Source organism: Danio rerio, chromosome 9, assembly GCF_049306965.1.
Source record: "Danio rerio strain Tuebingen ecotype United States chromosome 9, GRCz12tu, whole genome shotgun sequence".
In the NCBI taxonomy this organism is placed as follows: Eukaryota; Metazoa; Chordata; class Actinopteri; order Cypriniformes; family Danionidae; genus Danio; species Danio rerio.
In genome coordinates, this window is record NC_133184.1 from 56,062,501 (window position 1) to 56,076,340 (window position 13,840).

Here is a 13,840-nt window from a genome sequence, read left to right on the forward strand (position 1 = left end):
TTGAATGTTGAAAAAACCCAAAGCAGCTCATTTATATTCCGAGTGTACGTCGTGCTGAATGATAAAGAGGGCTGTTTTTCTTCCGCCATGCAAAAATTATTAAACAGGAAAATATAGTATTTGTCTCAGCGTTTGATTTGTTGTGTGCTGTGCTTTTTTTTTTTTTTTGTCAAGTTTCCAGTGAGCCGAGGGCTTGTCTTTCATTAATATTCACTAACGCAGCCTTCCTTTGATGCATATTTAGAGTCATATTCATCCTCTGTCTGCGTGCGTGCGCGCTTTCTGATTATTAATCCATATTTAATCATTTCGTCTCATTCTGCAGATTTGGATTCATGCTTTATGACTGATGTCTAGCAGTTTTGAAACAGCTCCCTGTACTTTCCAATATGTTCTGTGAATCTTGACAGATAACACCGAGGCTTGATTTCCATATCTGCTTTCTTTCTTTTTTTCGTTTGCTTTCTCAGATCTGTCAGGAGCAGTGAATGAATACCATGAAATGTTTAATAGTGTAAGTGCGTGTCGGTGTGTTAGTGAAGCATAGAGAGAATGACTAAAAACAGAGCGCGCAGGAATTGTTTCGCACAGTTCAAAGGTTTGCGGCGGATGGGAAGGATTTATGTTCCAGCCAAAGCGAATCGTGCACTTCAGCCTTTCTCTCCTGACTTCACACAGTTTCTCCTCTGTCCTGATAAATGAGAGCGAGGGCTCGAGCTCTGGCCGCACGCTGTGGGCGAAGAGCGCTTTTCTGCATTGTCGGTCAGTCAGAATTCAAATTCAGATTTTGCTCTTTATGCACTGTGAAAAAATGCTTTTGTCAAGAGTTGCAAATAAAGAGAATGTTTTACAGAGAAAAGTCTGCTTTCAATTTGACTCCAGTGCATTATTGTGTGAGGGACTGAGCTATTCATATGGAAATATGGAAAGAGATGCCATAGAGTCAAAACCTGCAAGTAAAAATGGCCCTGTTAAAATTAAAAAGCGCTTTTTTGTACATTAAATGTTTAAATACATGTATATTATGTGCATTCTAATCTATGTAATCAGGGCTTTACATGAACTTTTTTGATCACCAGCCACAGTGGCTAGTTTCTAGCCACTCTGCATTTTTATTAGCCACAATTTTGTTGTTGGGAAAATATTTTTTATAAATTTGACTTTGACATGCTAAAATGACTTGATTTAGATTTTGTGTTTTGTCCACATGCCTCCTTATTCATTTCACATTTTGTGTGTTGTGTATGAACAAATGGGTCATGGTTTCATAGCGTTATACTGCAATTAGTTTTTATTTCACAGGACTTTTCAGAACTCAAAATTAAGGATTTACCTAATTTATCTCTGACCACACCAAACAATAATTATTTCTTAGCCACAAATTTTAAATGTGTCAAAACAAGCTAATTAGCTGTACACTAAAGCTCTTTATTTAACAAACTATTTTTTTTTTAAAAACTGAGAAAAACAATTGACATTTAAAAAATAATTATTGTCATGTATCAAAAATGGACCGTAAACTACACATAAATGGAGAGTTAATCTCATATTAAAACAATGTTGTTGTAAAAAAATGATAATTAAACCATATAAACAAAAAAAAACATAAGCAAAAGAAAGCAGGTGAAAAACATACTGCATGGTTTCTGCTACATTAATTCTTCCATAGCGGGGCGCCACACCAAAATTCATCCCGCCACAGCTACATTACAGCTTCTTATTTAAAATATTCTGTCGTTTTTTAAATAGCGGGTTAAAATCGCACCGAAAATGTATAAAAAGGTAAGTGAATAATAACAGCGCAAACTTTCTGCGACCGTAGTAGTGCTGTGTGTTCTGTTTAACCCTTTAAGGTGACATGCTGACTGACAGACTGACAGGTGCGCGATGCGTGAGACCAGCAACCACAGCGTAGCTTTCAGTTATGATGAACACAGTTTCCATAATTATGCTTTATTTATAGATAAAGGTGTGTGGCTCCGCATAATGACTTTATCTTGCATGAGTTTATAGCCGTTTCACTTTACTTCAGGATGCATTAATGCCACGGTCCGCTCTGCAGGTCTATTGGAGACATTCATAAATAATTCTAGCAAATCTAATAAATGTTGGAAACATACTCGCTACATAAACGCACTAAATCACACTTTAGCCGCGTTTATTTGAGGGCGCGCAAGAAAATCTGCACTTGAGCAGTGTATTTTGAGGGTGCGCAAGAAGTTTTGTGCACGAACAGAGAAAATCGATGCTCAAGCAGAGATTGACATGCTCATAGGCTATAACATGAATGCGATCTTGACTTAATACTGCACCCACGACATTTGTCAATGAAATAACGCCACATGTAGTGGTAGATCTGTGAAAATTTCCAACAGAGTCTGCCACCACAGCTGGAAAAAATCCTTGAGAAAACACTGTACTGTGTGATAATGAAAGGATGATCACACTGTTAAGGTCAATTAATAATTGAAAGCAACTGGCGCTGCTTACAAAAAGATAAATTTGGTGCTCTTGAAAGCAGCAAGACTGTGGATGCATTAGCATAGCTTTTTTGTCTGACTATTTAAGAGAACCGATCACAGTTGCGTTCCAGGTACGGTTGCTTCACGCAAGGAAACAGGAGCGTGCATGCGCTTTAAACAGTCGTGCGCATCACATCAGCTGTTAGCGGGAGTGATCATCCTCTCATTCGGTTTTTATCTGCTTTCTTTTACTCGCGAAAACGCAATTTTTTTTTGGTTGTCGTGCTGTTTCTCGATTCTAAGATCACATTTGCACGCATATTGGGTCATTCTTATAGTCGAATCCTGCTTTTAGGAAAACCCCAATTTAAAAATGATTAGATGTGACACGTCTGTGTGCACGTGAAGCAGCTGGTGAGCGCCAGCACACACACATATTATGTACATCTCGACATGCCAAAGTGTTCCTCCATATGTTTTCATCGAAGTTGTTCATGATACTCTGAGAATTTGTAATGTGGTCAAACGTGTAAACATTCAGCTGCGCTTTGCACTTCTGCATTTGGATGTCTCTGTGACAAAAGCAGCTGCATGAATGCTAAAGCTTTAAATAAAAGTGAAACCATCAGCAAAAGCCAGACTCCTATGCGTTTAAACGGCAGTGCTTGTTTTTGTAGGTAATTTCTAGTTAATAATGTCAGAATTTACTGGTATTTTGGAAAGGATGTGTGAATGGTCTTTTCCGGAAAAATTTCAGATTGTACTGTGCTATTTTGAATTTACCAGTAAAGCCGTTCCAATCATTTTCCAGATATTTACCAGTATTACTGTGTGAAAGGGTCTAATATGGATGGTCTGGTGGCCGGGGGCCATCGTGCGAGTCGGTCGGGACAGTAGACAGGATCATTACTGGCCCAATCGGTGCTGCATTGTCACTTAAGTTTAGTTTAGCTGCAAATACAGGGCACATTCACACCTAGATGTTTGTTTGGGAACCTGTCTCGTTTGCCCAGTTACTGCAGTTCGTTTAGCATACATGAACCCCGCAATTGTGCCAGCGACAAATCAATCAGTCCGAACTCTGAATAAGGTGGGCTAGGCTCGATTAAAACAAACTCTGGAGCAGATCGATTGTAGTGAGAAAGAAATACGATCTGAACCAGGCTATATCACAGTGTATTATGGTTGTGTAATAGCCATGAATACAGATATATGAAGAGAGAATAATGCGTAGGGCAGGATGTCATTATTACTGGCAAATGTGCGATTCATGTTGAATATGAAAGTGAAAGCATGCTGAAATATCCGTTAGCAAAATCGACAAAAATCACCATCTGATAATTTTTCCAAATTTTAATCTTATATTTTGTATTAGATCTGTTGTTTTGTTAATTTATGCACAGACACCTCAAAAGAAAGATTTGGTTCATCATTTATTTTTATTTTTTTCAAGTTTATTTACAGGCGACGCAGTGGCGCAGTAGGTAGTGCTGTTGCCTCACAGCAAGAAGGTCGCTGGTTCGAACCTCAGCTCAGTTGGTTTTTCTGTGTGGAGTTTTCATGTTCTCCCTGCGTTCGCGTGGGTTTCCTCCGGGTGCTCCGGTTTCCCCCACAGTCCAAAGACATGCGGTACAGGTGAATTGGGTAGGCTAAATTGTCCGTAGTGTATGAGAGTGTGTGTGTATGTGTGTGGATTTTTCCCAGAGATGGGTTGCGGCTGGAAGGGCATCTGCTGCTTAAAAACATGCTGCAAAAGTTGACGGTTCATTCCGCTGTGGCGACCCCGGATTAATAAAGAGACTAAGCTGACAAGAAAATGAATGAATGAAGTTAATTTACATCAGAATTGTAATTTTTTTAATTGTCAGTTGTATTTAAAGAACAGTTATAATGAATAAAAAGTGTATGTACAAAATTACGTTTGCTTTTTGACACTATTTAAAATATGATGAAAATAATTTTTGTTACCCTGTTGGGTAATGTGGTTGCTAACAAGCTTGTTCTCATTATTGATAAACACCATGTATTTCAGACATTCGTAAGGTTTTTGTCCTCCTCAAACTGCACTAGTTTCTTCCACATCTCCATAACCTTCTGCTGCGTTGTGATTTCTGACTGTTGTAGCTGTGAAATAACTCTGATCATTCAGCGGAGTGATATGCAGCTGTAATGCGCTCAAACCTGCCGAAACTACTTGTATAACGGCAAGATAACGACATTTTTACCAATAACGACGATGTTTACCAGCCAATCTGAATCAAGCATTTAACAGCACTGTAGAGAGTAAGACTGTCCTTTCCACATTGAACAAATGTTTTAATAACACTTTTCACAGTGGACAGTCATTAAAACTCCTCATTAAAATGTTTACTTACAGTTTGAGCTGAAGCGGCAGTCAAGTTCATGTCTCTTTGTGATTTCACTGGAATCCTCCTTAAGTCTGAACAGAGGTGCAAACAATTAACTAAACGTTCTTTTACTCTTACAGTGTACCGTATTCAATATGATGAAGTACATCAGATAGTCGTGTGAACACTGTGTAAACAGAATCAGCTGTTGTAATTGCATGTTTACGATTCTGACACGACGCGATGCGCACTTCCGGTGTAACTTAAACAATTGAAGCGAGTAATTGCCGGTGGGCGGGGCTTATACTGAAACACTGTATTGCTATTGGTCGAGTTTATGCTGCTCGTGTGACATCACAGATCTCGTTTAGTAAAATAAATATTTTATGGTGAGGAACTCTCTTTCTGTATTAATTTACTTGTAAATTATGTGCTTGTAAATACCCCCTGTGTTTGTCGTTTCTCTTTTTGTTTTCTTTTTTCTTAATTTATAATATTTTAATTGGTTTTTATTAAGGATAATTATTATAATAATTTTCCTATTTGTTATTATATGTTTGTATACCTGTATTGTATACACTGTTTTGGGCATTCATTCATTTATTCATTAATTTTCCTTTGGCTCAGTGTCTGATTTATGGTCGCCACAGTGCTACTACTATGCCAAGTGGCATATGTTTTATGCAGTGGTGTTTTGGGGCATAATAACTTATTTTAGGCATAATTTTTCCATAATTTTTGGGTGGGACTTTAGAATAATAAAGAGGCCTCTTAAATGGACAAAAACCGTAGCAAATTTGAATTATCATGTCGAACGATGCGTGAGAAATCATTCAATAATCATCCGTGCTCCAATAATATTAATGTTTCCAATTATTATGAGTGTTTAAAATTATTTTGCTGCCATTTCAGTTATGTAAACGACAATAAATATTTTTCAACACTCTCTGCTTATTAAAAAGGACAAAAGAGCTGCATTTATTTAAATGACAAGTTATAAATATTATCAATATTTTTTATCCAGTTAATGCATTCTTGATGAAAAAAGTATAAAATTATTCATTTATGAGTGGTGTCATAGTTTCCATAAAAATATGAAGCACACACACACACACACACACCGGCCACTTTATTAGGTACACCTGTCCAACTGCTCGTTAACACAAATTTCCGATCAGCCAATCAGCCATGTAGACATGGTCAAGACGATCTGCTGCAGAATGAGGAAGAAAGGGGATTTAAGTGACTTTGAACGTGGCATGGTTGTTGGCTGGTCTGAGTATTTCAGAAACTGCTGATCTACAGGAGTTTTCATTATCTCTAGGGTTTACAGAGAATGGCCTGGAAAAGAGGAAATATCCAGTAAGCGGCAGTTCTGTGGGTGCAAATACCAGAGGTCAGAGGAGAATGGCCAGACTGGTTCCAGCTGATAGAAAGGCAACAGTAACTCAAATAAGCACTCGTTACAACCGAGGTCTGCAGAAGAGCATCTCTGAACACACAACACGTCCAACCTTGAGGCGGATGGGCTACAGCAGCAGAAGACCACACCGGGTGCTGCTCCTGTCAGCTAAGAACAGGAAACTGAGGCTACAATTCACACAGACTCACCAAAACTGGACAATAGAAGATTGGAGAAACGTTGCCTGCTCTGATGAGTCTCCATTTCTGCTGCCACATTCAGATGGTCGGGTCAGAATTTGGCATCAACACCATGAAAGCATGGATCCATCCTGCCTTGTATCAGCGGTTCAGGCTGGTGGTGGTGTTAAGGTGTGGGGGAGATTTTCTTGGCACACTTTGGGTCCATTAGTACCAATTGAGCATCGTGTCAACACCACAGCCTACCTGAGTATTGCTGCTGACCATGTCCATCCCTTTATGAGCACAGTGTTCCCATCATCTGATGGCTACTTCCAGCAGGATAGCGCACCATGTCATAAAGAATGAATCATCTCAGACTGGTTTCTTGAACATGACAATGACAACTGTGCTCAAATGGCCTCCACAGTCACCAGAGCTCAATCCAATAGAGCACCTTTGGGATGTGGTGGAGATTGGCATCATGGATGTGCAGTCGACAAATCTGCAGCAACTGTGTGATGCCATCATGTCAATATGGAGCAAAATCTCTGAGGAATATTATCAGTAGCGTGTTGAATCTACGCCGCGATGGATTAAGGCAGTTCTGAAGGCAAAGTGGGTCCAACACAGTACTAGTGAGGTGTACCTAATAAAGTGGCCAGTGAGCGCATACACTAATGTTGCTGAAAATTCTCCTTTGTACAACAGAAATGTCACAATTTTCAAGCTATTAAAATTAAAAGTAATATTAAAGTGTTTGTGTAATCAAATAAATGGCACCTTGTTGAACATATTGCTCAGAATTGATCATGAATCAGTAATTATGTCTGCTCTAGTGTGTGTCCACGTCTGGATGATGTCTAATATGTTGTGGCTCGATTAAACTGTGTATGAATCCATAATGACGGGCAAATCCTCCATCTGCTCTCCTGGAGACTCTCACATCATACATCTCTCCTGACAACACGAGGACACCTTGGGCTGTGTGTGAGTGTGAGAGAGTTTGTCTGTGTCTATGTGTGTGTGCGCGTGTTTGCCTGTGTCTATGTATGTGTGTGTGTGAGAGAGAGAGAGCAAGCGAGTGTGTGTGTGTGAGAAGTTATAGTGAGAGAGTGAGTATGTTTGGGTGTATGTGTGTGTCTGTAAGAGTTTGCCTGTGTCTATGTATGTGTGTGTGTGTGTGAGAGAGCAAGTGTGTGAGTCTGTTTACTTGTGTCTATGTGTGCAAGTGTGTTTGTCTTTGTGTATCTTTACATGTGTGTGTCTGTGTGTGTTTGTGTGTCTATCTGTGTATGTCTATGTACATGTGTGCGTCTGTGTGTGTGTCTTTGTGTCTGTGTGAGTGTGTGTCTGTGTATCTCTATGTTTGAGTGTGTATCTTTGTGTCTCTGTGTGTCTCTGTTTGTGTGTGTCTGCACTTGCTTGTGCCTGTGTGTGTATATGTGTGTGCATCTGTGTGTGGATGTCTGTGTATGTCTATTTACGTGTGAGTGTGTATGTGTTTATGTGTGTCTGTATGTAAGTGTGCCTGTGTGTGTGTGTGCGCATTCTTGTGTCTATGTGTGTGTGTGTGTCTATATTTATGTGTGCATCTGTGTGTGTGTTTGTGTGGATGTCTGTGTATGTCTATTTACAAGTGTGTGTGTGTGAGTGTGTATGTGTTTATGTGTGTGTGTCTGTATGTATATGTGCCTGTGTGTGTGTGTGTGTCTGTGTGTATATATGTGTGTGTGTTCTTGTGTCTGTCTAAATGTGTGTGCATGTCTGTGTATATCTATTTGTGTGTGTGTGTGTTCTTTTGTCTATATGTCTGTGTATGTCTATTTACGTGTGAGTGTGTCTGTATGTATGTGTGCCTATGTGTGTGGTGTGTGCGCATTCTTGTGTGTATGTGTGTGTGTGTGTGTCTATATTTATGTGTGCATCTGTGTGTGTGTTTGTGTGGATGTCTGTGTATGTCTATTTACAAGTGTGTGTGTGTGAGTGTGTATGTGTTTATGTGTGTGTGTCTGTATGTATATGTGCCTGTGTGTGTGTGTCTGTGTGTGTATATATGTGTGTGTGTTCTTGTCTCTGTCTAAATGTGTGTGCATGTCTGTGTATATCTATTTGTGTGTGTGTGTCTGTGTGGATGTCTGTGTATGTCAATTTGTGTGTGTGTGTGTGTGTATGTGTGTTTATCTGTATGTATGTGTGCCTGTGTGTGTGTCTATATGTGTGTGCGTTCTTGTGTCTGTGTGTGTCTAAATGTGTGTGCGTCTGTGTGGATGTCTGTGTATATCTATTTGTGTGTGTCTGTGTGGATGTCTGTGTAAGTCGATTTGCGCGCGTGTGTGTGTTTGTGTGTGTGTGTGTATGTATGTATGTGCGTCTGTGTGTGTTTGTGTGGATGTCTGTGTGTCTATTTAAGTGTGTGTGTTTGTGTGTGTCTGTAAGTATATGTGCCTGTGTGTGTGTCTATGTGTGTACATATGTGTGTGCGTTCTTGTGTCTGTGTGTGTCTAAATGTGTGTGCGTCTGTGTGTGTGTGTGGATGTCTGTGTATATCTATTTGTGTGTGTGTGTGTCTGTGTGGATGTCTCTGTATGTCGATTTGCACGTGTGTGTGTGTGTGGATGTCTGTGTATATCTATTTGTGTGTGTGTGTGTGTGTCTGTGTGGATGTCTGTGTATGTCGATTTGCACGTGTGTGTGTATGTGTGTGCGTCTGTGTGTGTTTGTGTGGATGTCTGTGTATGTCAATTTACGCCTGTCTGTTTGTATGTATGTGTGTGTGTGTGTGTATGTGTATGCATGTGAGTATCTATGTGTGCCTGTGTGTGTGTGTGTGTTACATATGTGTGTGTCTATATGTCTACGTGTGTATATATATATATGTGTATGTCTATGTGTTTATCTTTCTGTGTGTGAGAAAGTGTGTCTGTGTATGTCTATGTGTGTGTGTCTCTGTACACGTGTGTCTATGTACGTGCCACGTGCATGCAAGTGTGTTTGTGTATATGTATGTGTGTGTGTTTGACAGAACTAGAGGTCTGAGTGAAAGTTTGAGTGTGTTCCTCGTCTCCAATAAATGATCAGGTTTCCTCCTGCTGAGAGTTCAGCCTTTGAAAGCAGCACACACTGATTTCCTCCCTCTTCACACACACAACAGAGGATTGATTGGCTTTGATCTTTCTCTTAATAAGCAGAGACTCGCAGCTCAGCTTTACGAGGGGAAGAGTTTTGACGTCGCACCTGAGACTGACGCACACCTGGGATCCGGGAAGAACTCAGAGCTGATGATGTTTTTCTTTTTAGAGAGAGAGAGAGACGTCTCCAGTCGAGGTTCAACAATTCCTCAAGACGGAGAGAAAAAGCCCCCGCTGAGCTGGAAGTACATGAACATCTTTAAAAACTTCAGCTCTAAAGCAAAGCTGCAGTCTACAGTGATCACATCCAGCAGGTTTCATCTGTATAGATATTTATCCAGTGTGACAAAAATGATGAATGAAAACCATTGTAAAATACTACTAATACTACTACTAGTGATAATAATAATAATAATTATTATTATTATCATCATCGTCATTATAAAATTAACAGTAATTCATAATTAATCCTTTACAATTTATTGGAGACAACAACACCAAAAATAATATTAATTATTATAATGGGCGAGGCAGTGGCGCAGTAGGTTGTGTTGTCGACTCATAGCAAGAAGGTTGCTGGGTCGAGCCTCGGCTCAGTTGGCGTTTCTGTGTGGAGTTTGCATGTTCTCCCTGCGTTCGCATGGGTTTCCTCCGGGTGCTCCAGTTTCCCCCACAGTCCAAAGACATGCGGTACAGGTGAATTGGGTAGGCTAAATTGTCCGTAGTTTATGAGTGTGTGAGCGTAAAAACTTGCTGGATAAGTTGGCGGTTCATTCCGCTGTGGCGACCCCGGATTAATAAAGGGACTAAGCCGACAAGAAAATGAATGAATGAATAATTATTATTAATATTATTGTAGCTCCTTGGTTCAATAAAGGATTGACTCTATCCCTGGTGGGGCAGCATTCACTTCACCGACGCCGTCATCTTACACCAAACACCTTACACCGTAAGCCAAACACCGTAAGGTAAACACCGTAAGAGCTTTGTATACAAAAAGAAAATGAAACCAAATGTAAGCAAACATGAAAGCCATGCACAAACAAACAGACATCACTAAAACTTCATATACAAACTCAATACAAACAAACAAACAGATTAAACAAGGAGTGTCAGTACCTTGTTCTTCAATCAAACCAGAAGCTAAACCTTCAGACCGTGGCATAACGCACGGCTGGGACGCCGTGATCATGTGCAATCTTTCCGTGTCTCCGTTTATATCCGTAATGATAATCAATTCAAAATAAAAGACTCCTGCTTTTACACTGAACACTTCCATAACAAAAATACCGTAAATATCAAAAATACATATAATAAAGAAGAGAGAGGGCGAGGCAGTGGCCAAGTAGGCAGTGCTGTCGCCTCACAGCAAGAAGGTCGCTGGGTTGCTGGTTTGAGCCTCGGCTCAGTTGGTGTTTCTGTGTGGAGTTTGCATGTTCTCCTTGCCTTCGCGTGGGTTTCCTCCGGGTGCTCCGGTTTTCCAGGTACAGGTGAATTGGGTAGGCTAAATTGTCCGTAGTGTATGAGTGTGTGTGTGGATGTTTCCCAGAGATGGGTTGCGGCTGGAAGGGCATCCGCTGCGTAAAAACTTGCTGGATAAGTTGGCGGGTCATTCCGCTGTGGTGACCCCGGATAAATAAACGGACTAAGCCGACAAGAAAATGAAAGCATGAATAAAGAAGAGAGAGAAAAAATGTATATAAAAATAATCAATATAAACATATTGTAGAAAATAGACACGATAACATAAACACCATATTAAAGTCATTAACAATTATTATTATTATTATAAAATTAACCCTCCTCCATGAATCGCCACCTTGCATGGGTTTTGAGTGCCTGAGTGATCATAAGAGCTATGTTGTCGGGGGCTAATGCCCCTGATAGGGTCTCTCAAGGCAAAAAGGTCTTAGGTGACAGGTCAGATTAAGCGCGGTTCAAACACCCCTTATTAGTAAAATAACATTGAGGACCGTGACGTTGCCCAGTATGGGTCCCTACCCTAGAGCCAGGCCTGGAGTTGGGGCTTGGTGGTTGGTTTTTTTTTCCAATGGAACCCGGCCAGGCTCAGCCTGAAGGAGTGACGTGGGACCATCCTCCTGCAGACCCACCACCAAGGGGCCGGTGCATTGTGGAATGGGTGGTGGTCAAAGGTTAGGACAACGACAACCCGATCATCGGCCACAGAAACTGGCTTTTGGGAGGGAAGGAGTCCGAGCTTTTGCGGGAGGTAGAGCGTTTAGAGAGTTTACATCGGAAGTGGAAAGCTGTTGACCTCAACTGGGGCTGTTGTCGGAGGGTGAAAGGAATACTTTGACGATCTCCTTCACCCCACCGACATGTCTTTCATTGACATTGAGCTTAGGTCTCTGGATGCTGTGGGGCTGTCTTGGCTAACACGTCTCTACAACATCACATGGAGGTGGGGGACAGTGCCTATGGACTGAGGATCTGGGGTGGTGGTTCCCATTTTTGGGGGACCAGATAGTGTGCTCCAACTATACAGAGGGATCACCTTCCTCCGCCTCCCTCGGAAAGTCTATGGCAGGGTACTGAAGATGAGAATCAGACCGATGGTTGAACCTAGGATTGCCATAATGGAATGAACCGCCAACTATTCTAGCATATGATTTATACAACGGATGCCCTTCTAGCCACAACCCAGTACTGGAAAACACCCACACACACACACACACTCAAACAATACAGCAAATTTTAGCTTATCTATTTCTCCTATAGTGCATTCATTTGGATTGTGGGGAAAATCCGGAGCACCCGGAGGAAACCCATGCCAACACGTGGAGAGCATGCAAACTCCACACAGAAGTTGTGGTAACCACTGAGCCACCGTGACACCCCATAAATAGAATAAATATAATAAAAAAACAATTCTCTATAGCAGTAGAAATAGCCAAATTAATATTTAATACAAAGGCATCAGTCACATCACATTCACATTCTCAAAAATTACCTCAGGAACTGAGAGCCCATGAAGCAATAACAGCCGAGGTATAAGACTGATGATTCATTGTGCTGTAAAAACATTAGTGTAGCGCCACAGACATGCACATCACACATTTATTAGACACATTCAGCACTCATACATCCCATTTCTGAGTTCACAAGAGCATTTACGGACAAAACCTGAGCAAAATGTGACGACGCTACAAAAGGTCACAGAAAACGCAGAAATATTTGGTATTAAAATGCACAGGATCGTCTTTTTAGGTTGTTTTGTGGCTGTTTTGGATGACGGCGAGGCGGCTAATGGAAGACGGCCAAGCAAAGAGAGAGCGCCTGCAGGAAAATAATCAGAAATGAAGCATTGTGGGAAGCTGGAGACTGGCTGAAGTATGAATGATCCACAAAATAATGTGTCAGCGTGATACAAAATAATCTAGTGTACACTCTCAGAAAAAAAAGGTACAAAATTGTACCTTTTAGGGTACAAATGGCCCGTCACTGGGGTGGTACCCTTAAGGGTACAAATTTGTACCTCATTTTAAAGGTACAAAATTGTACCTTCTACATTTGTACCCTTTAAGGGACAATTTTGTACCCTAGACACTGAAGGTACAAAAATTTACCTTTTTATATTATATAGTATTTTCAGGGTACTGACCCAGGCATTTTGATCCTTTGGTGACTGCATGCACAAATAAATAAATAAAATATTTTGGTTCGCAGATGTCCATTTTTATTTATTAATGTAGAAATATTTCATTACAACTCACACCTGAATGTGTAAAGAAATAAAATTACACAGCAAGTATAAAGCAGACATGTAAAACAGTAAAAAGAACAATTTAGATAACAAATAAAAACTAAATAATCTACACTTAATACAAAGACCACAAGAATACTGTTTAAGATTTATGAACACATTACACAGGCTACATCAAGTACTGCACTTTATAAAGTCCAAAGTGTTTGTCTTTAGTCAGAATACTCAGTCATAATAAATAATTTGTCATCAAAATTTTCTCTGAATTTCAGAATGAAGGCAATGTTTCTCTATAAATTGCTTCAACAGTGCAGAAAACCAAATACATCAGTAGCCTCTTCCTCAACATCAGTAGATTACTCCTCATCATCCTCAAGTGGAGTTGTAATTTGTTGTAACACAATATGTGTTTATGCTTTTGGTAAACATGACATGTCAAGCACTCATATCTGGAAAATGTTCTTTGATAGTCATTAGGACCACAAGTTATTTAAAAATTTGCTTTATGCATGAATGATAGCAGTGTGCTGGATTAACTTGATGATTGTGATTATGCCAAGAGCATGTAGAGAAACAAAAAACAAGGTTGATCAC

At 40.2% G+C, this 13,840-nt stretch overlaps 1 protein-coding gene across 3 annotated transcripts in view; it reads right to left on the minus strand.

The window, feature by feature from the left end:
* Window positions 1-5,083, minus strand: part of pcdh8 (protocadherin 8) — an 89,942-nt gene extending 84,859 nt beyond the window's left edge. For all 3 annotated transcript variants that reach the window (XM_073911584.1, XM_073911583.1, XM_073911585.1), the window contains exon 1: window positions 4,838-5,083. In XM_073911584.1, coding sequence (XP_073767685.1) covers window positions 4,838-4,867 — 30 coding nt within the window. In that variant the 5' untranslated portion in view covers window positions 4,868-5,083. The remainder of the gene's footprint in view (window positions 1-4,837) is intronic.
* Window positions 5,084-13,840: the final 8,757 nt, after the last annotated feature.